At 36.9% G+C, this 26,773-nt stretch overlaps 1 protein-coding gene across 1 annotated transcript; it reads left to right on the top strand.

Annotated features, from left to right (window-relative positions):
* Window positions 1–26,773, top strand: LOC150075541 (uncharacterized). The gene is made up of 2 exons (XM_090388327.1): window positions 1–96; window positions 24,880–26,773. The coding sequence occupies exon 2, from the start codon at window positions 25,474–25,476 to the stop codon at window positions 26,392–26,394; it is 921 nt and encodes a 306-aa protein (XP_090244453.1). The 5' UTR covers window positions 1–96; window positions 24,880–25,473; the 3' UTR covers window positions 26,395–26,773.

The following is a 26,773-nucleotide window of genomic DNA, read 5'->3' as shown; positions in this document are numbered from 1 at the left end:
GTTGTTTTGTTCGCAGAGTAGTAAGTTTATATGTGGTTTTGTTTTTCAGTTTCATTTGTCGTTATGTATGAGAAATTAGATCCGAACTTGAATCTGGTAAGTATGTTTTTCTGTTAGCTTTACGCTAAATACATTTAGAGCAATATTTCTTATAATTGTCTTGGAAATGCCACGTTGCCCAGCAGATATCTTGGATATCTACTGCCCATAAAGTTCAGCGACTCAGTGTTATGCAAAGCCATTGCACAATATTGATACTGGACAATAAATATCCATTGCTTGATAATAAAACGTTGAAATTATATTTGCTTATTGTGTTTATTGTCTGGCAGTACTGGTGTTTCCCCCAACTGCGCGTAGTATTCTGTATTGCCTACAGTTCACTGTAAAGGTCAGAATATGTAAGTGTAGGGTTGTGCAGTATAGTGTTGAGTTGTGTTGTTCTTCTGGTCGTTTAGCCGTGGGGGTCCCTTGTGGGATCGCACGTTGCCTGTCACTAACTTCGTGGTGTTAGGTCAGGCAGTGTAATAGACGGAAAGAACTCTAGCTAGGCAACCCCCAGAGTCTATTAAGCTTTCTAGGGTGGCTCCTAAAAAAAAAAAAAAAAAAAAAGTAAATTTAAGTGTGAGTGCAGGAGATAGTTTGAGAGTGTAGAGAAAGGTAGGTGAAAAGAAGGGAGGATGAAGAAAGAAGGCATCCTCCAGTGAGTGAGGTAGGAAGGAGCAAAGAGTTTGGATGTTTCTCGATTGAGGAGCCCACCCAAGCCCAGGGAAAGGAAAAAAGAATTCACGGCTAGGGTACCACTGGCTAGTAATAATAATCACTTAGCTCACGGCTAAAAGGCGGGCACTTTCTTTTCATTATTTTTCATAAAATTTGGTTATATGTGTGTTAATGGCAAAGTAACTAAGGCTATGCAGTATGCAATTTCATGCATTCTTCATTTGGTTTGCTCATTGCTGGATGGGGGTGCCTCAGTAGCCGGGTGGACAGGAACAGCAGTGCGTAGCACACGCTTCTTGATTAGACTGGGGTTCAAGCCCGTGACCACCAAATACGGAGGATGCAGAAAGGTCAGGGAATGACCACCGCATATCCCTGGAGCAATATGGCCTTAGTTGCTAATGCAACTAAGACCATATTGCTTCTTAAAACACCAAATAACAACAATAACATCACTGGACGGAAAACCTGCACTTTTGGTACAAAAAGTTATGCAAAACTTGTCTAATAACGATCAATAATTCACTGATTAGAACTGAACTGAGTTTTATCCACATGGTGCCATATGTTGGTGGTTATTAACAGTACCATCTGTGAGCCATAATCTGTTTCCAATAAGTCTAAGATGTAGAAAAAAAGTGAAGTGTCATATCAGGCCAGCCTAGAACTAACTCATCTGCCCCAGTGTAATGTGCTCTCTGTTCGATTTGGCTGTTTTCTTGTACAAAAAAACCAGAGTTTTTCGGAGAAAAAAACCTTGCTGTCCACGTCTGAGAACTTTACAGCTATGAAAGAAAGCCAATGAAAGTCCCCCAAGATTAACAAGATTTGAAATTGGGCCTAATTCGCCGATTGTGAGGAAGGACCGTGATTATTAGAATTAGAACTGTGCTGCCCATTCTGCTGTGAGATGACGAGTAAAACTGTAAATTCTACCAGCCGTGCTAGCTTGGTTAACAACCCCAGATGATTTTTAACAACTAATAAAAAAACTAGCCATCATTCCCACCAGGCCATCCATTCAAAATCTCTGACCCAAAAATGGCGTGCATTGGTTTGGTTGAACAGAATGTGATCTTGAAATTTTTCAAGTAAAGCACACATTTTGTAGATTACTTCATAACTGAAAATTCATTTTATTTTATAACGATAAAAAACAATGCAAGGATTTCATTACTTCATCCAGTAGGCTAACCAGAGCAGTGATTCTTAACTGTTTGCTCCTTGGTGGCAAAATAATGGAATTCTCACTTATTTGGATAGGCCCGGGTATGAATGACATCAGAAACTCGAGAAATTCTTACCATTTCACTGCTAGTAAGGCATCTGACAGATGTTATATTTTTAAATGTTTCTGTTATTTTTTTAAAATTTTTAAATGAAAATCAAATCCTCCTGTAATACTTTTGCCACCAATATTTTCTAACTGGTTAGAGTGTATTTTCTGCTCTCATTTCCATATACTATAAATTACAAGACTAAATTTATGTGTGGAATCGAACAAATGCCAGGTAAGCTATCTTTCTTTTAGGCAACCCCCATTCCCACATGGCATTTGTGAGACATAAAAAACAAGTGTCAACCTCTTTTTGTAGAGTTTGATTTCTCTAACTAAATATTAACTGCTGACAAAAATATGTAATTCCAGATGTTCATGTTGTCTTCCAGGTGCCACATGAGCATTTGTTTCAATCCAAGGGATGAGTGATCTTAATTTCTCAAAATTATGATAAAAACTATTAACACTGCATGCAAAAATAAAGATTTGTGCATGCAGTGTTCTCCTATTATAGCACTTCTGCTTATAGCAATCTCTATTTTAATGCTCTTTTCTTCTGATCTAGTAGTCAATTCTATGAAGTGCTATGTATATTTTGACATCTATACCATTTAATTTAAAACTCCATTCTTATATCACATTTTTTCATCTTAAGAATGAATAAGTTTGAATATAACACTGCCTTCCTCTTCATTTTCATTTTGAGAAAGAGATGATAGATATTAAATTTCAGGAATCATTTATTTGCAGGGATCAGAACTTCCAAGTCTTTTTTTTTTTTTTTTTTAATTCGACGCTGTCCACTCTGCTTGCCGGTAATGTAATCAATCTGTGTCCTGTTGTGCGTGCATGCATGTGTTCAACATTACCATCAATGTGTTTTTTTTTTTTTTATTCCCTCCTCACAACCAGACTTTAATGTTTGTAGGCCCTAGGCACTTTTCATTCTGAAAAGTGGGGAAAGAGGAGTAAATATTTCTTATAATAAATTATACTGTATTAACACACTGACTGCGAATCATCTTTTGATGTAATGCAAGTATGAGCAATCGAGCAGTGCATGCACATATGAACATGTATAAACATGTATGACTGTATTCTCATGCTTATCTTGTTAAACTGACTTGTTTTAGAGTTTAATGGACATTCTCCTGTTAAAAACAGTTGTACCCACAAATATGTACATGTGAGTTATATGTAAAGAGATTGGTAGTAGATAGTGGAATACATTTGTGGTATGACATTTTAAGAAAATAGTGTGAATTTTAAAAGAAGACTGGTGAGCTGCATTTTCAATTTTTCATATTCTGATCCTAGAATAATTTATTGTGTTAACTGTGTTCGATGTGATTTAAAATGTCTGACAGATATATGCAAAAACACGAATCTGGTTATGAAAAAAGAAAAGGCTTTGGGTAAAATGAAAAATTCAGTGCTGAAGTATATAAATGTTCCAAACCACTCCTGCAATAAGCCTACTCTTTCTCAATCTCAAGATTTCAGCGATAGCATTCGTAGGTTTCTGGATCTACCGACGAAGGAACAAATAAAGGTCAAGTTGATATAGAATTAGAACCAGACCAGGTAGATTCCATAGACAACTGATGTAATTGCAAATAACAATGAATCAGAACCTGTGAATGACAAGTACCCAAAAAAACATCTATTACTGTTTCACAATCAGATTTCAGTACTAATCCAGCTAAATGGAAAATAAATGCTGATCTCATTCATGTTGCCCAAAATGTGCCGTCTCAGAATTTAGGTGCAATCAACATATAAAAATTTTGGCAAAAAAGTAAGATATGCAAGAAAATAATTGTTTTATAGGGAAAAGGCGAGGTCTTTAAAAGAGACTAGCTAATATTCTCAGAATCTACTGTAAAAGTGTATTGTTATGTGTGTGTGTGTGTCATTTAAAGATGGACTTAATGAGATATGTAATCAGTTTCAAACTGAATTCAATGACTGTAAAAATGCACATGCAAGAATCACAATGCATGAAAAATCAAAAGAGCATTTCGCTTCTATATCTAATATGTTGCAGTTCCAAAAGTCTACCCGGATTGACACAAAATTGCAAATCAAGAAGAAAAAAGCAATTAAATACTGGACTGAAGTTTTAAGAAGAGTAGTTGTGGTAGTAAAATTTTTGGCAGAAAGAGGTATAGCTTTTCATGGTGATAATGAGCAACCCAATAATCCTACTAACGGCAACTTACTTGGGTGTTGATCTTCAACCTGAGTTTGATCATTTTATAAAAGAGCATACGGAAATCCAGGAAGTGGAAATGTTTTGTACCTGTCTTCAACCACATAGGAAGAATTTATCAATTTATTAGGGTCAAAAGTGTTGGTACACATCACATCTGAAATTAAAAAGCCAAATATTACGGCATAAGCTTAGATTTAACTCCTGATATAAGTCACACAGATTAATTGTCAGTCATTATTCGTTATGTATCAAAAGGTGGCAAAGTGGATGAGCGTTTCATGATGTTTGTTCCCGTTGAAAAGCATAATGCAAAATATCTTTTTGACACGGTAGCATCTGTTCTTGATAAACATGGAATAGATATAGCAAATTGCAGATCTGTTATATGACAATGCTGCTAATATGAGTGGGATGTATTCTGGAGTCCAAGCCAGATTCAATGAAGTCAACAAACTAGCAGTATGGGTTCCACGTGCTTCACACAGTCTTAATTTAGTAGGGACCACATCCGCAAAAAGCTGTTTGGCTGCAGTTAATTTTTTCTGCGTTTTACAGTCACTCCACACATTCTTTGCAGCCTCACCGTAAAGATGGTCTAAATTGAGTAAGATGCAGAATACGATCTTGGTCAAAAATCTATCAGACACAAGATGGTCATCACGTTACGATGTTGCAAGATCATTTTTAAAAAAAAATTACAGTAAAATTCATGCAGAACTCGTTGATATCTCTGAATGTGAAGAACAAAAACCGATAGTGGTTCATGAAGCAAAAGCTTTGATAAATACTCTGAACAGGTTAGAAATAGCATTAATGGCTATAATTTGGGAAGATCTTCTAAAAAACAGTGAATAAAGCAATTCAAGAACTTGGAATTAGTTATGCATAATTGTGAAATTATATGATGCTCTTCTGGGTTATTTGATTGATGTTTGAGATGAAGACAAATATGATGATTTTGAAAAAATGGCAAAAATATTCATTCCAAATTCTGATTACAGACAATATGAAGACCAAAAGCAGAAAGGGAAGAAACCATTTGATGAAACACCAGAGGAATTGGTACCAGCAGAACATTTCAAGTTTAACGTATTACAGATGTACTAGTCACATAAATGATAAAACTACATGCTACATACAGTACATTTCATGCTACCTTCAGTTTTCTTGTAGATAAATCTTATGTCGAAAGAAGAAATTCAATCCAAAGCCACAGCATTAGTCAAAACCTACTAGTCCGATTTAGAAATAGACATTGTTGATGAATTCCTGTTGTTTTCGGCACAAATAAAAGATAAACTGATTACAGTAAACCCCCGCTATTCGCGGGGGTTACGTTCCTGAGAAATGCCGCGAATACTGAAAACGCGAATACTGAGTTATGGCTCCCATAGTAATAAAGGGGTTCCGTTCCAAAGTATGAAATATATAAGAAAAACTAGTCTAAAATTTTGTCTATGTATGTATTATATGTACCTTCATAATACGACTATGAACATAGACAGCACATAGTGAAATGCAAGCATATGGCATCGAAATGAAAATAAGAAACAATTTAATATTAAATGTAATATTTATTAGAAATTTCAAACAAATCTTTCAAACCAGCGCCGTTGCTAGCAAAAAAACTTATCCCGCCAGTGCTATCACCAGTTTCACTAAAGTGTTGATAAAGGAGTTTTGCCTTTTCACGAATGATGAGTGAACTTAACGGAATTTTATTTTGAGTTCGGTCTTCTATCCACAGATTTAAAGCTTTTTCCATTTTTTCTATTTTAACATCACGAGTTACAGAGCAAATTTTTGAAGCAATTAGCGCGTTTTCACGGACACTACGGCGGATTTTTCCTTCTGATTTTTTGATTGACCGTACCTTTGACTCATTGATTTTATAATGTTTTGCCACTGAGGAGACACTTTCACCATTAGAAATTTTGTCTAATAACTCAATTTTATTCGCTAATGTCATCACCTTCTTTGATCTTTTCACATTTCCCTTGTTATTCGTAGCCATATTTTTGTACGGGTTAGAAAGAACTTGTCCACAATAAGGTCACTTTCTTCCGTTAACACACTCGAAAAAGTCTGTTTTACACTGCAAAACGGTAGATTTATCACTTTTGTAAGCATATCAATTTGTAAATTGATAAATTTATTCAATTTATAAGCGTATAAATTAAAAGCAAACGAGGAAACCTTCCATGACAAACGCATAACACATACTGAACAAGGATTAGCGAGAACATCCACACTCGCGATTTTGTCATTCCTCTCCCCACACCCACTGAGCACTGTTTTGACAGGGAAAGATAATTTTAGCCACATCCATGTTTTTTTATGGCGGAAAATATTCACGGCCCTTTAAAATTCACATTTTTTTAGGTTTCATTTTATATTAAATCAGCGATCGCGAAACCGCGAATACAGATACCGCAAATAGCGAGGGTTTACTGTACTAGTTTCCCAAACATACACATAGCTTTAAGAATTTATCTATCCATAATTGGATCGAATGCTGAAGGAGAGCTCTCATTTACAAAACTTAAGCAGATCAAGAACAGTGTATGCTCAGCTGAGCCAAGATTGCTTATCGTTGTTGGCATTTCTATGTATCAAGAATGATATTGCTTGTCACATGGACTCGGAGGATGTTATTAAAGATTTTGCTGCAGTGAGAAGCCGAAGCAAGAAACTTTTGTAATCTTAAGAAATGTTACAAGTAATCTAGATCAAGAAAAGCTCAGTGTCCTATCAATTTATTGAGCGTTATCCTGTAGAGATAGAGAGGTCATAATCCCACTGTTTAAAGCAATTGTAAGACCATATTTGGAATACAGTACTGCATTGAAGTATTGATATGGAATAGCGTAACGTATATCTCTGATAGCGTAAGCCATAACGTAAAACTAGATAGCGTAATACCACTGTATTAGGAATCTGTTGGCTTAGTATAGTATTATCAATCAATGAAAAAAATTTATTAATCTTATTAAATTTCATTGTTAATTAAATGGAAATCATGACCCAGATTATAGCTGCAAAGCAAAAATCACAGAGTAGCAGGAGTGCTCTGGTTTGGGGAGAAACGAAAGGGGCGATTCTCCAATGCATCAGTCACAAAAAATGTGCAAAATGTGAAATGTTCGTGGACATTTTGGGAAAGGATGTGTGCTAATTGCCTAGAGTGCAACAAATTAGGCACCAACTCATTGTTCTGATGGGTGTCTATGACAATTTCAGGTGTAGGGTAGATGCCATCAAAGAAATTGAGGGCCCATCAAGCTCTCAGCTGCCTAGCTCAATGCCAAGGCTCACTCCTGTGCAGCAGGCAACACAGAAGCAATCTCCAAGGCATAAATGAATAGATTAGATGTAAATGAACACCATTTATTTATTGTAAGTAGATTTGTATGATAAATGACTTCTTGTTTTATATTTGTTATTGCTCTTGATAGCTCACATATAACACACACACACACACACACTCTCTCTCTCTCTCTCTCTCTCTCTCTCTCTCTCTCTCTCTCTCTCTCTCTCTCTCTCTCTCGTGTGGGGGAGGATATCCCTTAGCTCTTGTAAATTCTCATTTTTTAACGCAGTTAGGTAGCTTGTGGGGCTTAGTGCTTGAGGGTAGCTGCTGTATAAAAATCATAATAATGGCCACTGATGGAGATACTAAGGTAACAGGGAAATAAAAATTAATTAATAAAAAAATAACCCCTCTCCCCACAACTTAGATCTGGTTTCCTCACCAAGCTTAACCGTTAGTCCCTTTCTTTCGTTAATACGGATATAATGCCATAAAAAGTCAAAAAGGAAATACTTTTTATTTTTGATAAAAAGGAAATAAGATTTTTTGAAGATGAGGGAATAAGGGGAGGGTAAACTGCAACTTGTCTATGACTATCTCAGTACAAAGCACCAACCAGCACAGAATGCAAAAGGACATTTTCTTGCGCTAATTAAATAAGTACCAAAATTAGATCGAGTTTAAACGATAACATTATTGAGTTTCTTAAGAGCTCACTTTAATCGGACAAGTAGTGTGGATGCTTATTGTTAGAATAACTGCACGTTTAATAATTTTTGCTAGAATATTTATTTTAATAAAAGTTTGATTTAAAACGTGAATTCGAGTAATTACTTATTTTTTTCCTTACTTTATTGCACCTAATTGTCATCAAATTTTATCGTGAAAAATATTTTTCTTGTAATACCGGTTTCATAAATTAAAAATACCGAAATACCGGTATTAAGATTTTGACCGGTATTGTGAGCCCTATTTGCTGCATCCTTTTAATATAACTGGATAGATCCAGTCCACCCCAGGTACCTTTTCTCTGTTTAACTTCAATTTCTCCTCCATTTTGCTCTCAGTTATTACAAAATCATTTAACTCCCTGTTAGTTTGATAAGCTTCTGGCCTCCACTTCCCTACAGAATTTCTCATGTTTTCAGAAATTCTGAACTTAACAGTGAAAGACACTAAAATTGTAAACTGCGAAAGTCAGAAAAACTTGACGTCCCGAGTTTACAATACCAGCAAGTAGCTCACCTTGATAGAAAGCGTTGAAGGCTCAAATAATGCCCTGATACATGGGCTGAATTAGCGCAGCTGTGTGCCTTGGCAGAAATAAGACTGCTGACCGGGCTAGCCAGGTGGGTAAAGTGCTTGCCTGACAACCCAAAGGTCGCGGGTTCGAATCCCGCCTCGGATCACAGTAAAATGCAAAAACTTTGGAAGGTGCATAATGGCCACAGAAGCTGATGCGCCAACTAACAAAAAAAAAAAAAAAAGAAAAGAAATATGACTCTGATCTTGCTATCTTTTGATTTCAGCACATGAACTGAAGGATGAGATGAGCAGTGATCCAACAGTAACAGAGCCTTTTCTTTGAGTTTCTTAAAATGCAATTGGCATTAGAACCGATGGTACTAACTTTCAAACCAGATTTACTCCACTCTCTGGCCCATAGATGCTCTCTTTCACGTGCCTTTTCTATAGATACTTCCACAGGTATTATTCTTCTGAATTTGCCCCTATAATTCTCTCTCTCTCTCTCTCTCTCTCTCTCTCTCTCTCTCTCTCTCTCTCTCTCTCTCTCTCTCTCTCTCTCTCTCTCTCAACAATTATCTTCTTTCATCCTCTGATCAACTCCCAGATGATAGTGCTATTCTAGTATCTTCTGTATTGAGGTTCTCATAAAAAAAGGGGGGGAGAAAAGTGTTAAGGGACAGATGGATAAATACCTCCTGGCAGTTGAAAGGACATAATTAAAATGGATACAAATTATACAGAAAGGTTTTTTTTTTTGGCCAGTAATAAACTACTCCCAAGCATGCACTCTTAACTGTAATTATGCTTCTAGAAGTGTAATGTGTGTTCATTTATTGATTTACATATGCATTCTGAAAAACCCAGAATAACTCATGAGGAAAACCTACATCCTTTACAAGAGATGTAGGTTTTCCCCATGAGTAAAAGGATGCTAACTGGTGCTGGCATTCATTCAGCTAACTACAGCCTTAAATGAAGCAGACTTTAGAAATTCCTCTATTTGTCAACAGAAATGTAATCCAAGCGAGTTGCAGATGGTGATATCATGCTAGTCTGCCACAGAGGGCATTTTTGGCTGATAGCAGAACTCTGTAGTTTCCTTTCATCTTATGACCTCTACTCATATCAGTGTACTACTGTTATGTGAGCATTAGTAGAGGCATATGATGCAAGAAATCTACCTTATATAGCATCAGCCAAAAAAACATTCTCGTTTCACCCATCCATTCACTCCAAAAGTTTGGTTAGTTCAGTCTTGGACTTATTTAAGTCATCAACTTCCACAAGAGATGGAAGTTTGTTACAGCAATCAACCACCTGCTGGCTGAAGGCAAATTTCCACACATTTATTCTACAACTGTCTTTCCTCAATTTGAATTTATGCCTTCTCAGGTGTGGAATCTGAGCAAGAGGTAGAATCCCATCAGCATTGATGAACTTGCTCCAACCATTCAAGGCCTTGTACACCTCATTCAGATCACCACACAGGTGCCTAGTCTCCAGACTCTGCAATTTGGAGTACTTAGGAGTAATCTACAGACCAGGTGATTGTGAAGATTATGACAAAAGCCTCTATATGCAAATGGAATGGGCAAGTAAGCGTCAATGCCTTATTATGGGTGATTTCAATTTGCCTCTAATTGATTGGAGTAAATGGGAAGGAAACGACATGGGGAACAAAATTTTTAAATCAACTAGATGACTGTTATTTGTATCAGCATGTCAGGGAAAGTACTAGAGAAAAGAATATCCTAGACCTCATTATCACACATGAATCAGATGACATAACAGGTCTGACAGTAGAGGAACCAGTAGCAGGAAGTGATCACGGAGTTCTACAGTGGGTGATGACGAGAGAGGTAGCAGAAGTAAAAGGCAAAGGAATGGGTTTTAATTTCAGAAAAGGAAATTACGATGCCTTAAGGTACTGCATGGCCTCTATTAACTGGGTAGATATCGCACAGAGAATGAATACAATTGAACTGTGGTACGCTTTTAAAACATTAATCACAGATGCCTTGAATGCGTATATACCATTAAAAAAATACTCCACGAGAAGGGTTCCAAGTTGGATGAATAGTGAAGTTGCCGCATTACTTGAGCAGAAAAAGGTGGGATGGAAAGGTTACAGAGCAATAAAAAGTACTGAAGCCTATAACAGCTACAAGGTGATGTGTAATAGAGCCACAGAAAAGGTTCGACAGGCAAAGGCAGTTTATGAGAAATCACTAGCAAACAGAGCAAAGAGAGGGGGATAAAGAATTCTTCACATATATAAATGCCAAGAAGAGCAGGACAAACCAGATCAGACCTTTACGTAAGGGAAAGGGGATAGTAATAAATACACCAGCTGCCGTTGCAGATGAACTCAACAGTTATTTTGCATCGATATTTACAAATGAAAAGCCTTTTGTGGCAATGGGAAATTGTGGGAGCGAAGTTAAAAAATATGTAATTAATGAAATTGAAATTTTGCAAGATTATTTAATGAAAAAACTTTCGAGCCTACAGCCCAGTAAGGCTCCTGGAGTTGATGGAATATACCCTATAATCTTAAGAGAGGTGGCAAGCGAGTGCATTGAACCATTGAGGCTATTTATGCGAGTATCACTAGACTCTGGGGAGATTCCCTTGGATTGGAAAAGTGCAAATGTATCTCCCATACATAAGGGTGGCTCTAAAAATGAAGTTGGAAATTATCGACCTGTCAGTCTGACTTCAGTAGTAGGGAAAATCATGGAGGCAATGATCAAGGGTGGAATTCAGGATCATTTGGATCGAATTGAAATTCTCAAGGATACTCAGCATGGTTTTGTAAAGGGAAAATCATGTTTAACAAATCTGGTTCGCTATTTCGAAAGGGTCACTCACGAGCTGGATTTAGGGAATAATTTCAACATTTGTTTATTTAGATTTCAGCAAAGCTTTTGACTCAGTCCCACATGAGCGGTTGCTTTATAAGCTGGAACAGGTTGGAATCACTGGGAAAATCCTTAGATGGATAGAAGGATGGCTTCAGGGCAGGAGGCAGAGGGTTGTGATAAATGGCTATTCCTCAGATTGGGTTGATGTAAGAAGTGGGGTTCCCCAAGGGTCAGTATTAGGACCACTGTTGTTTTTAATTTTCATAAACGACATTGATGAAGGGATAGAGGGCGTGATGTCTAAATTTGCAGATGATGTTAAAATTGGTAGAGTAGTTAATGATCACTGTCAAGCTGAGCTTCTTCAGAGAGATCTAGATAGACTTCAGGAATGGTAAGAAAAATGGCAGCTGTGCTTTAATCCAACAAAGTGTAAGGTATTACACCTGGGAAACAGTAATCCCAAAAAAACTTATTCACTTGGTGGAGTTCAACTAAACCCAGTACTGGAGGAAAGGCACTTGGGTGTTACGATACGGTCAGACATGAAATTCTCTGAGCATTGTAAACAGGTTGCAAGGAAGGCCCATGGTGTCCTATCGATGATCTATCGAACTTTTGCAAGTAGAGATAGGGACGTGATAATCCCATTATATAAGTCTTATGTTAGACCACACTTGGAATACTGTGTTCAAGTATGGAGACCGCACCTAAAGAAAGACATCGAGCTTCTTGAAAGGGTGCAAAGAAGGGTAACTTGCCTGGTGAGATCGGCAAAAGGGCGTCCTTATGAAGAAAGACTTCGAATATGTGGGTTGCAGAGTTTGGAAACTAGATACCTTAGAGGAGATTTGATTGAGGTGTTTAAGGCTCTGAGAGGCATCAGTAAAATGAATGAGGACAAAATTTTCAAGATTATAAATGATGCTAGAACTAGGGGACATAAATTCAAGTTACGGGGGGAAATGTTTAGATTGGACTGCAGGAAGTTTTATTTTAGCCAGCGAGTTATAAATTACTGGAATAAGTTGCCTTCATGGGTGGTAGAGGCCGACAGTTTGGGGAAATTCAAAGGTCATCTGGATAGTACTTTCGGGTAAGGGAAGCGCATAGGATGATAGGTTTAATTTCCTTTTTATTTATTTTTTATTTTATTTTTTTTATTTATTAATTATTATTATTTAGTTATTTATTTTATTTATTTATTTATGTTTTTGTTTTTATCATTGTTTTGTTCGGATTTTTTTTTTTTTTTTTTTTTTGGCTGGTGCAGCATAAGCCACAGGCTTTCTTGCACCATGCGGCCATTACTAATACTAATACTAACTTAAATCTTTCTTGGTAACAGCAATCCTTTGTTCCACTCACTAATCTCTTTGCCCTTCTCTATACTTGTTCCAGCAGCTCATCATCATTTCCTAAAGTGAGGCCTCCAGACCTGTATGCAGTACTCGAAGTGTGGCCTGACCATTACCTTACACAAAGGGATAATTACCTCCTTATCCCTGCTAGCAAAATTCCTATATATCATTGACAAGACCTCATGAGCTACTCTTGCCGCCTGTTTGCACTGCTCAGAAAACTTCATATCTCACTGCATAGTACCACTCAGTTGATACATTACTCTGGGGTTACTTCTACCCGTATGCAACAGTTTGCATTTATCAATGTTAAACATCAGTTGCCACCTCAGCCCATCTGCTGAACTTTTCCAGATTCCGTTGCAGTAGCATGCCTTCCTTGTGGTCATTAACAACCCTACAACCTTCGTATCATCTGCAAACTTAGACATTAAGCCTGATATACCTTCATCAATATCATTAATAAATACAGAAAACAGCAATGGGTCCAACATGGACCCCCCTCACTAATAACATTAATCCACGAAAAGCAGTGTCCATTGATTACCACTTTGTCTTCTCCCTTCAACTATCCCTTTATGCATAGCAGCAACTTTCCCTTAATGCCATACTGCTCCAACTTGTACAGTAGTCTTCCCTGTGCAACAGTATCAGAATCTTTCCTAAAATCCAAGTATATTGCTCACTGACTGCAATAGTGGCATAACTCAAAAATCATAATTGTTAGATGATCGTTGAGAAAAATTTGGCTTTAGAAATTAGTTTCTTTTGAATTGAAGAAATTATGTGATTGTTGAAATATATTGTGATTCATCTCATCATGCCCAGTGGTACTCAAAATTAGACTGGCTTGATCAACATTCCCTTATGAGTGGCCAGAATTTCATAAATTTAACCCCTCTTTTGAGTTGTGCCACTATTGCACCAACAAACACTCAATTTGTCACTCGATTCACCTAAAGATCAAAGGTAATTAGGATGAAGAACAAAAAAAAAAAAAAAAAACCCCATTAAACAAGAACTTTATTTATATTCACAAACTCCGGAACATGTATGAACTACATTTTAATCTTTGAGAACATAATTGCAGTAAAGCATAAATTAGAAAAAGAAGTTAGTACGAAATTATTGGTGTACAAACAAGCAAAAATTTGGAAGAATTGTCATTCTTAGAAAAATTTAATTCTTCCACAATTAGCTTTTAGACTGTTATAAAAATCGGCATGGCATTTGGGAATTGTGTTATTGTCCAACAAACATTAGAGGTCACTGTTCTTTTTCGAAATCGGATTCGAACACTTGTAGGCTTTTTCAATTCGAAATCTACAAATGACTCCAAAGGTTTCTTGTTTTACTAGCTTTCACATTAAATGGTTTATAATCGCCCTGTTTGTATGATGCTTTATAAAAGAAAGTCTTTATGTTGCTTTTCTACTTTAAAGATAGCTATGTCATTGAAGTTGAACTCCACTTCATTAAACTTCATAGAAGTTTTCGGGCCAAATCTTTCAGGTCATAAAAATTGTAATGTCTTATCTCTGGGTCCAAACTTGATTAGCTTGAACTGCCAGAAGGACAAGAAACCCTTGAAAGGGTTTCTTGTCCTTCTGGCAACAAAAGGGGCAAGAAACCCTTGAAAGGGTTTCTTGTCCTTCTGGCAGTTCTAGCTAATGTAACGTATTGTGATGGGACTAATACAGGACCAGACTTTAGCGATCTTTTAATATTTTTTTATAGTATGAGTCAGAGTTGTACTACTCTATGTTCTATGTTGATAATATTAGTATAATAATAAGAGGAGTTTACCTCAATATAGTGCGTAGAACACTTCCGTATTATACCCTCCAGAAATTAAAACGGAAAATACGAAAAAATCGATAACTTACCGGTACATTAGAGTAAAATATAAACAGTTAAAAATCAAATTAACGCAATTAAAACAATCTAATGAAAATATTCAAAACGATTTTCCTTCCTTACTAACGAAAATAAGGAAGAAAAATCGTTTTGAATATTTTCGTTAGATTCTTTTAATTGCGTTAATTTGATTTTTAATTGTTTTAAATTGATTTTAATTGTGTTAAATTGATTATTTAATTATTTATATTTTACTCTAATGTACCGGTAAGTTGTCGGTTTTTTTTTGTTTTTTCCGTTTTAATTTCTGGAGGGTATCATATGGAAGTGTTCTACGCACTATATTGAGGTAAACTCCTCTTATTATACTAATATTTTTTTTTATATTAATGTGTGCACAGTTGCCCTCGTTTTGCATATGATCCACAACACGAAATTTGTGTGTAATGGTTTTGATTCGAAAGTTTGCCACAGCATACAAATCAGTTGTTATAATAAATTTTGATTACAATAGTGGCTCAACTAAAATAATGCCAGCTGATATTATAAATAAGAAGGTTGCATTACACTCCAATTCTGGCACAACTCAAAAAGGATCACTGTTGCATACTGATCATGCTCCATTCACTTCCAAGTTTGGGGACACATGAAGAAGTGCCACTGTTGATGCTTCTCGATGCAATTAAAACAAAAAAAAAATCGCATAACGACACCTGTGCTAGCGAAGAAATATTGAACTAGCTTTTTACTGCTATTGCATAAATGTTAGTCTACTATCCCAATCTCATTAGTTGTATTAACTCAAAAATTAACAATTTTGAGTTGTGCCACTATTGAAGCCAGTGAGCGATATGATATTAAATTACTTTTTTGCCTCCAGTTCCTTTGTGACCACATTGTAGTATGCAACGATATTGGTCAGACAGGACTTCCCCTTTACAAAACCCGTGCTGTGTCTGAACTAGTCTTGTCTAGACGATCCTGCAATATGTCTTTAACAGTGACTAGGGTGTCCATTTTGGAAGAACACAAAACCGGGACACTTATGTGCTTGATGGATGTGACCCAATCCTCGCAGTTGATCTAATCACTAGATGGATAAATACAGTCACCCTCTATGCGTCAGCTAAAACCGTACACATTTCTCCAAGAACTAGAGCTTGGTGGACCAAAGATCTAGCGTGCAGTTTCCACAACAAACAGTATCTTCACAGGCAGTGGAAAATCTCTAGCACAACTCAAGATCGAATCCTATACTCCAGAGCAAGAGCTATGTTCAACAGACTCAAGGCATCAGCATTAAAGAGATACACTGATGCTACCTTGTCTAAAGGAAAAGCGCCATACTCATCAAGACACAGTCGCATTAATTCAAATCTTGATCTAGATAAACTGGATGGACTACATTTCAAGATTCAATACCAATTCCGCCTCTGCTGAAATTCCTCTCCCAAACTCCCAATTTGCTCCTACTGATGACCTTTCCATAATTTCCATCACAAGACAGCAACTGATATATGCTATTAACTCCCTGCGACCATCTAGTACCGCAGGCCGTGATAAGATACCTCATTTCATAATTAAATGCCTTAGCCCCTATATTCTAGATGCATTACTCTCAATCTACAACTCTATTCTTTCCACACGAGTTTTCCCTGCTCAGTGGAATGAATACTCTGTGAGGCCACTGCCTAAGGTCAAAGCACCAACAAGCCTAAAAGATTTCAGACCAATCTCAACTTCTTCCACCCTCCTCAAACTTCTAGAAAAGGCACTCCTTCCGGCATTAAACAAACAGTTGATGCCACAGAAGCTGAAACAGTTCCATTTCGCAGTTGAAAATAGATCCACCATAGCAAACCTCATGGCCGCACAGACATCAATTCTTCAAGCCTTCGAAACTAAATCTGAATTAGCTATAGTATACGCTGACATTGAAGCTGCTTTTGACAGCCTAGACGTCACAGCCCTTCTCAGACTCCTGCAATTCTTCTTCAGGATTAATGGAGACCTACTAGCTTTCCTCACCGCCTTATTGAAGAATAGAAGTGTCCACCTCACTTTGAAGAAAACCCACTTCACAAGAAAAATTAATGCAGGAGTCCCTCAAGGTGGTGTCCTGTCTGGCCTTCTCTTCTCAGCGATTCTGATTCCTTTCATGAGTCATCGTGATGATGCTCTAATATATGCCGATGATATAAAGTTTCTTACCTTAATCCCACCGTCTGCAAACCCAATGGAAATTACGTCTTCCATCACAGAGAACTTGACCACTCTTTCAACTTACTTGAAGATGTTTGGATTAAACCTTAACCCGTCAAAATCTGCAATAATGACTTACTCATTAAAACAGCAACCAACAATAATTCAACCTTCAGTTTTAGGTACTCCCATCCCAGTAGTTACCTGCCATAAGGATCTCGGTGTCTATTTTGATCCGAAGCTGAAATTTAATGTCCACACAGAATACCTCCGGAAGCGATTTAACACCTTACGCTGGAGAGCGAAACAACACCTACTTCATTCCAATGATGCCGCAACCACTACCAGATATCTTCAAGCCACTGTTTATCCGGCTATTTTATACGCTGCTGAAATTTAGGCATCTGCGTCGCCTTCACTTCAAAAACCGGTGTTCTCGTGTGAATACTGGACCCTGAAATGGGCCACAAATAAACATTGCCGACCCCCTCAATTGAGAACAACTGACATGGCTGAGCAGCTAAATGTACCCAGGATCCCGAGGTTAATTGACAGCAGGCGTTTAATGACTTCAGTAAAAATGTACACAGGAGTAATAAACGCCCCAAACATCTGGGATTTCTGTCAGTGGCACAATCCTACGCCATCCTTGAGGTCAGAGCCCACACTAATCCTCAAATACAACTGGTTGAAACTGTGTAGTCGGTTCCTACTTGCCCAGGCACTCCCCAAAATTCAGGCACTGCTCCGTCTTGGAGTCGACCTTCAGAAATTAGCTACCGACTACAAATACCGTCACATGCTCCTCGAGTGGATTCCATCTGTGGAACTGGGATAATTTCCTCCATATGACGTTTAGTCCTCATTTTTCATTATTATAATTTACATGTTTGTAACTCATAATTTACATGTTTGTAACTCTTAATTTCCATGTAACGGTAATTTTTTTTCCTTTTTGCCAATTAATTTCATTTATAATGTAAAACTCCTGGCCATGTCGCCGTGTTGAGTATTATTGTCTCTAGTACATGTCCTGTACTTATTAGCAATAAAGAATTTATTTATTTATTTATTTATTTATTTATCTTATGGGGGGGGAGGAAAATTCCCCCATAACAAAAATGTGTGAAATTTTGTTTTAATAAAAGACTTTTTTTCCCACCCATCTTTATTTTCAAAATGTAGAATTAACAAAAACAGAATACAGTTCTTAAATTTGAACAACAAAATTTATGCAATAAATATGAAAACTATTTTTTATTAATATATTTAGCAGAACTCTTCACGGCATTTAACAGATCTTTGTTATTTTTAATTTTATTCTTAAAATCTGTGCAGTTTAAGTCGCTCATTAAAAACACAGGTAATAATTGCATTAACTGTACTTAGGTCTAACCTATTACGCTCATCAGTCCATTGTATTTCCATTAAAGAAAATATTCGCTCGCAGCTGGCGTTGTGACCCGGAATTGCAAATAAATATGAACATAATCTAATAAACTCGCTCTTTTGTTCAAGGTATTCTATTTTTTTTTAAGTAATGTCCATTTTTCAACAACTCAATGTATTCCATTCTTTATTATTTTCGATTTCGTTTATGGCAATTTTTTTAAAACTCTAAACTGATCATATAATAAATTTTCATCAAACTTTATTTCAATTTTTTCAAATGATTCCAGAGAATTTGCTATGCCAGAGAATTTCGGAATGTTTTTCATTAGCATCCAGTTTAAGAACTGGAATCGTTCTAGGGGTTTCGACTAATTTTCTAAATAATTTTTGCCATTGAATAAAAATCTGATTTTGTTTTTAAACTTATGAACTTTTAGGTTTCCTATATCACACTGAATAATTTTTCTAGCCTCAAATGGCAGAAATTGATCAGATATTCCTTTATCATTATTGAGATATACATCTCAATCATTTCTTCAACAATTATTTTAATCTCTAAAATAGTTATGTTTGTTTTTTAAATTTTTAGTATCTGGTTATTGAAGAAACTGAAAAGGCTTTGGGCAGTCCACAAATATGCTTCTCCCAATGGATGATTAAAAAATTTCTTGATAAAAACAAGAGGCTTTTCCTCTGATTAAAAAAAAAAAAATTTTAAACCTTCGGAAATTTTTAAAATGCGTTCAATGGCAGGAAATAATGACAACCAGCAAGTTTTAGAGTAAGAGAGTAATTTTTTACTCTTTATCAGGGGTGGCCAACGAGTCGATCGCGGATTTAGTTTCGGTCGATCACGACGAATTTTAAATATACAGTCATCCCTCGATTTGTGCAATGTAATTTTTGAGATGGTAGATCGCGGCACGTTTTGAAGGAAAAAAGTAGATCACATCACAAATTAAGTAGACCACTCCTGCTCTATATCAACGGTAGCACAAAATTCCTTTAAACGTTCCGTTCGAACAGTATAAGCGTGAAAGTAAGAAAATATTTTATAACTACTAATTCCACGTCAACGGCTAGTCTTCTTGCTCCTGATTGAGCAGAATTATGAAATATGTACGCTATACATCAGACATCTTTGATATTGGAATTAACTAAATTTTGGAGTTGAGAAAATTTACATTGGCCTCTTCTGTTGATCCTCCAAAATTAACATTCATATTGTCAGCTCCGAACGCAATACACTTTTCTTTGGGGATATTATTTTCCTTCAGAGAAGTAAGGATATAGTTGTCGATAGTTTCTGATATCTCATTGTGTAAAAAAAATTCATCTTAAGAAATTTAACTTGCATACCATTTTTCTCGTTGAAATAGTGCAATAAGAATGGAAATATTTTCTACGATTTATGGTTGCTTTGCATCGACGGAAATTCCAAAGAATTCAGTACTACTGATATCTTTTAAAACTTCATTTAAGTGAATAAGGAGCCAGTATATTCTTTAATAGTGCAATTGTTTTAATTTGTGCACTAGAAAAATTTTGTGCGATTTTTGTCATCAAAAAGTTGACCAAAAAGGCTTGAGGAGCAATCAAGCACTTCTAGACGACTTTAATTAAATTCGTTTTTTAATTAAATGGTATGCCATCATAAGTTCAGCGATGCCTACCTCATCATGTTCATTTGAATTTTCTTTGACAAAGAAGTGTTCCAATTTAGATGATAATGCAGTTGCTTGAAATTTCATTGCATGTTTTTTCAAATTAACGTGATCTTTGATATCACATCTCCCACCGTGACTTATGTTGATAAAACATAAGCACATTCTGCATTCAGCCTCATTTTCGTGTCTTCCCTTTTTTTTATAAAACTCCATTCTTTCTGGAAGTCCTCTTTGAAAACACATTTGTGTTTAGGCATTTTTTTTTTTTTTTTTTTATTATGCAGCTTAAAACTAATTTAAAAAACTTCCACAAAAACTCGCTTATTTTTATCGATAAACTGATCGAGCCACGTACATTGAAAATAAAGGAAGAAAACACACGTCTGAACATCCAAATCGCTGAACTTAAACTGAAAGTCGCATGAAATGAAACTGAACACGTAACATTGCATGTGCCTACACGAGAAATGAAGGCCTGCCAATCAATAATAGACACCACCTCCTCAATTATATGGATTGTTTTTTTGACCATTATAAAGTTCATAGTGAGGTGGCCACAAACCGGCGGTGAACAGGCTGTAACTGATGACATGATTGAACACAATTCTCCGAACTCAAATTGCTTGCAAAATTGTTTGTGATAAGAAACCGGGACACTTAAGCATCCCGAAAAAATTTTTCGGGACAGTTTCACATAAACTGGGACCTATGGACACCCTGCCGGTGACTCCATTATCTTTCCTGGAAAAGAAGATAAACTAAGAGGTATGTAATTACTCGTGTCACCTTTTGTACCCCTTTGTGAATTGGGGACACATTTGCATATCTCCAGTGCACGGGGACTCCCTGAGTCCAAGGATGCCCTCATAATCATGGCTAAGGGCCTGCTTACTTCCTTTGCTGCCTCTAATATAACTGGATAGGTACCATCCACCTCAGGTGCCTTTCTAATGTTTAGCTTCAACAATTTCTCCTTCAGTTTGCTCTTGGTTATTACAAAATCATTTAACTCCCTGTTAGTTTGATAAGCTTCTGGCTTCCACTTCCCTACAGAATTCCTCATGTGTGAATGTAGATGTAAAATACTTATTCAGTTTTTTCACCTAGCTGGGCAGAATAATCAACAATTGAACCATCTATAACAAGTGGACCAATCTGATTCATTCCCTTCCTTCTAGAGTTTACATAAGTAAAGAAGTCTTTACTGTTTTTCTTTGCATATTTGGCCAAAGATTTCTTGTAATCTGCCTTTGCTTGCCTAACCTCTTTTGTGACTTGATTACTGACTTTCTGATATCTACCATAGGCATCTGTGTCTCCTGATAATTTATATGCATACCATGCATTTTTCCTCCTTGCCACAAGTCTTATTAGTTCTTGTGACATCCATTAAGCCTAAACATTGAACAGTATTTCTTAGTTGGTATGAAAACCCTGGTATCTTCCAAGATTAATTCCTTGAATGCATCTCATTTAGATTTTGCTGTTGGTAACATCATCAGTTGGTCCCACTTTTTAGAATTTAAAAACTGTGTGAGACCACTAATCACCTTTACAAAAGCAAAAACCTTTCCCTTTACCCCTGATGGTAGTACAAAAGCAAAAACCTTTCCCTTTACCCCTGATGGTAGTCTTTGAGTAAATTCACATCAGTACACTGATCACTGCCACCTAGTTGATCTTTATCCGTAAGTTCTTAATGCATCAATAATCACTGCTGATAATCAGATCGAGTATTACTTGCTCTGGTTCCCTCTTGAACATGCTTCTGCAGAAAACAATCATCCAGTAAATCCACAAAAGCTCTTGCTAGTGTGAATGATGACCTACAATTTATAGTCTATATCTGGGAAGTTAAAATCTCCCATTATAAGACAATCTGATTTACTGGCCCACTATTTCTGTACAGTTGTTTTTTTGTACTCGTCGGAGGCATTACACCCATAACACACTCCTACTCTCAATTAAATCAAGAATTATCAATAGCAGTTGAGTCGCATTAACCTACAGACTTTATTTATTGGTAGATACTCCCATGGTCATCTGGAATTGGACAATAATATTTTTCAATGATGTTGTTTCATTCAATTTAACACTACCTTTGTGCACCAATAATTACTAATCATCAGTTTTCTTGTCTTACCTGTCTTTGTCTGGGTAAGAAATTACCCAGAAATCACATTTTCATTGTTAGTTATTGACTTTGCATGTTTAACACGTTTGCTGTCACCCGTATTTGAGAATACCCATTCAGTGTGCCATAATTTTCAGTGTTGGAAGATAACATTGCAAAGATTTGTAAATAACCCTAAAAAAGTAAAAGTCTGAAATTCATAGTTAAAAGTGAACACTAATCAGAAGACATCTCAAAACTGTATTGAAAGTTTATTCTATGTACATAAATGAACCTTAACACCAGCCAAAAAATATTAAAAATGTGTACCAAGCTATGAACAAAAACAAATTGTTGATGCTAATAGTTCAGCGTTCAATCAGAGTGCCAAGAGAATCAAGCAGTTAATTTTGTGTGCTGTTACATACACACCACTTATATTTTTACTGCTTAACAATGATTTGTTAACAATAACTTAACAATAACACCACTTACATACACACCACTTATATTTTTACTGCTTAACAATGATTTGTGTTACTGCACGTTGGATGCTATGCCATTATATACTAATATGTGTTGATGTAGTGAACATGTTGAATACTGGAAATGCATAAAGAGATTTCTGATATGGCATCTTATGATTAAGCCACTTTGAAATTCTTTCTAAGCTCCTTGCCACAACTTATTATGCTTGTTTCTGATAAGTCAGTGTACCTATACACTATTAAAACCTCTTCCTAGATTACCTGCCTTATTTTCATCATTCACTACATTGGGAGAGGTTTTCATATACCTTCTTCTTCTTCTTCTTTGGTCCTTAGCTGGCAGCTGGGGGAGGCGGTTGGCCACGCAACCAGTATGCTGCTGTAGGTGCCGCAGGGTTTCGGACTTGCTCTGTGATGTTCTTCCATACCTTACGATCCATGGCTTCAGTCCTGGCCTGGTTAAGGTCGAGACGTCGGCTCTTCAAGTCATCTTCCACTTGCTTGGCCCACGTTTTCCTAGGCGCAGTCCGTTGGATGCGCCATTGGGTGGGTCGTTGTCTCCAAAGGAGTGTGGATGGTATTCTGTTCGTGCCCATTCTACATACGTGGCCAAACCATCTGAGCCTTTGCTTCTGGATTTGGTCAGCAATGGTTGGTTGCTGTTGGCATCTGGCACGGATGGTATCATTAGTGATGCGGTCGCGAAGAGAGATGCCCAAGATCTGCCGCAGGCATCGCATTTGGAATACCTCAAGTTTGTTCAAATCTAATTTGAGACAAATCCATGTTTCCGATCCGTAAAGAAGAATGGGCAGAATCAAAGTCCGGAAGAGTCGGATTTTAGTCTTTGTGGAAATGTTGGTCCTCTTCCACAGACACCATTTGAGCGAGGCGAACGCAGTGGCCGCCTGTCCAATTCTGCTGTGGATTTCCATGGTGGATGCAACTTTCTTCTCCTGGACCAGCGACCCAAGGTATTTAAAGTCCTGCACTTGCTCGATCTGGACGCCTTCGAGATAGATGGTGGCTTGCGACCCATCTGTTGTCAGGGCCTTTGTCTTACCAGCATTGATCTTCAAACCGTATGGCCAGGCAATGCGGGCAATGTCGTAGAGGATGTCCGTGGCTTCAGCGTCGTTACCGGCAAGGATAGCACTATCATCAGCAAACATCAGGTCAGTCACATAGTGATCCTTGTCATATTGTATGCCCTGTCTGTTTCTGAATGCTTGCCTCATAATGGCGTCGACCACGATGTTGAAAAGCAACGGGGAGGCTACATCCCCTTGGCGGACTCCAGTTTGGATGGTAAATTCCTCAGATAAATCGTTCTGGATGCGCACCTGGCTGGTTAAACCGTTGTATGCAGTTTGGAGGAGTGTGATGACTTTTCGAGGTACATGTTCAACCTCTAGTAGTTTCCATAAGGCTGGCCGGTGGACACAGTCGAAAGCAGACTTAAAGTCAATGAAAACAATGACGGTTCGCTGTCCACACCGGATCCTCTCCTCCATCAGCTGACGAATGGCAAAGATTTGATCACAGCATCCTCGCCCAGGTCTAAATCCTGCCTGTTCTTCTCGACTGGTTTGCTCGCGATGTTTTTGCAGTCTTGACTGGATGATCTTCATAAAGACCTTTCCGATGATGGAAAGGAGGCTGATGCCATGGTAGTTCTTGCAGTCCCGGTTATCACCTTTCTTGTGGATCGGTACGATAATGGCTTTCCTCCATGTTAACGGAATTTGTTCAGTGCACCAGATGGTTTTGAGGAGTGAGTGTAGTCGGCGAAGCAGTACATCTCCCCCGGCTTTGATCGCTTCTGTGGTGACTTGGTCCACTCCTGGTGCCCTGCCATTCTTCAGGGATTGTATGGCTGCTTTCACTTCTTCTACTGTAGGCTCATCCATTGGCCATTTTTCTGTTTGGAGGAGTTATTCATATTGCATATGCGCCATTAAACAAGTGTTCTATTGTTTCTCGCTCTGTTACAGTATGAAAATTGTTTGAATATATAAATGTAAACTAGCAAATATAGTGCAGCTCCTTGGTTTCACATTTGATAGTGAAACTAAGGTGAAAAGTTGTTTTCATTATATGAGTTGTTGTACATTCTTGTGTCTTCATATATTCTTAACTTTTTTTTTTTTTTTTTTTCAGGTTCAACAAGGAAATTAAATTAGATATCCAGTTAACAGTTAAGATAGCAGAGGATGTGTATAAAGTTATATCAACAGTAACTGTTAATTTCATCATAGCTCTACAGTCTAAAGATGGCATCAAATGAAAGTGGCGAGAAAAATGTTTTCCAAGAACTTAAAATGACAGAAAGCCAGGAAAATTCAATATCTCAGTTTAAAAGCGAGCAAAACTTCAGTATCCTGAAAGAAAATGAAAAACAGAATCACAGAAACCCATTCCCCAAAATTAATTGTATAAAAGGAGATGAAATTCAGAGTATCCAGATGCACATCAAAGGTGAAATTCAGGTTGAGATGAATCCAAGTCAGCCAGAAGTAAACTTTGCAGTTGAAACTATGAAGAAATCCTTTTCTTGTGGATTTTGTGATAAGGCATTTACAAGCTCAGGTGCTTTAACACATCATCTTTATATTCACAAAGAGGAAAAACCATTTGTTTGTGAAATATGTTGCAAATCATATTCAAGATCAAAATACCTAAGAAGACATTTATCAATTCATAGACAAGAAAGAAATTTTTCCTTGTGAAATATGTGGCAAGTCATTTTCCCACATGTTTTATCTGAAACAGCACTTACTAATTCATGAGAAAGCCTTTGCTTGTGAAATATGTGGTAAGGCATTTTCACAGTCAGGTCATTTGAAAGCACATCAGACCGTTCACACACAAGAAAAACCATTCTCTTGTGAAATATGTGGTAAGGCATTTTCGCAGTCACATATATTGAAACGTCATCTGTTAATTCACACACAGGAAAAACCATTCTCTTGTGATATATGTGGTAAGGCATTTTCAAGGTCACAAATATTGAAAACTCATCTGTTAGTTCACACAGAGGAAAAACCATTCTCTTGTGAAGTATGTGGCAAGGCATTTTCTGTGTCAGGTCAATTGAATTCTCATCTATTAGTTCATACCCGGGAGAAGCGATTCATCTGTGAAATATGTGGCAAGCCATTTTCACGGTCATGTCATTTGAAATCACATCTCTTAGTTCACTCTAAGGGAGAATCATTCATTTGTGAAATATGTGGCAAGGCATTTTCACAGTCAGGTACATTGAAAGTACATCTATTAGCCCACACCAAGAGAAAATCATTCATTTGTGAAACTTGTGGCAAGGCATATTCATATTTACATAGTCTTAAAATGCATTTATTAATACACACCAATGAGAAACCCTTCAATTGTGAAATGTGTGGCAAGGCATTTTCAGTTTTAAGTAAACTTAAAAGGCATTTATTAATACACACCAGTGAAAAATCCTTCACTTGTGAATTATGTGGGAAAGCATTTTCACAGTCATGTAATTTGAAACAACATCTGCTAGTTCACACCCAAGAGAAGCCATTCGTCTGTGAAATATGTGGCAAGGCATTTTCACAGGCAGGTAATCTTAAAAAGCATTCGACAGTTCACACTCAGGAAAAGTCTTTCCCTTTGAAGTATGTGGAAAGGCATTTTAACAAATAGGCCATATGAAACACCATCTGTTAGTTCACACCCAGGAGCAATGGCATCTTCACCTCATACCACATTCAATTTTGAGCTATGTGGCAAAACATATTCACAGTCTTAAGAAAACATTAATTTTCTCTTGTGGGAAAACCTCTCATATGTGAAATACAGCATGGTGTCTTTAAGAATTTAATCTAAAATGATATTGATTGGTTCATAAAACAGTCACGAAACAGTAATTTATGAAATATGTAGAGCAATCTGAAAAGTCATCTGTTACTCTACTTGTTATTAACCACTTTAAAAAAAATGTGACAATAAGGCAAAGTAAATTTGAAAACTTGGAGATCTGGTAATACATGTATTAGCTTCAGTAACCTAACATTGCATCCAT

Source organism: Mastigoproctus giganteus, chromosome 14 (assembly GCF_048544385.1).
Source record: "Mastigoproctus giganteus isolate SK-2022 chromosome 14, ASM4854438v1, whole genome shotgun sequence".
NCBI lineage: Eukaryota > Metazoa > Arthropoda > Arachnida > Uropygi > Thelyphonidae > Mastigoproctus > Mastigoproctus giganteus.
Note: the sequence above shows the minus strand (reverse complement) of the source record. Positions and strands in the feature narration are given on the sequence as shown.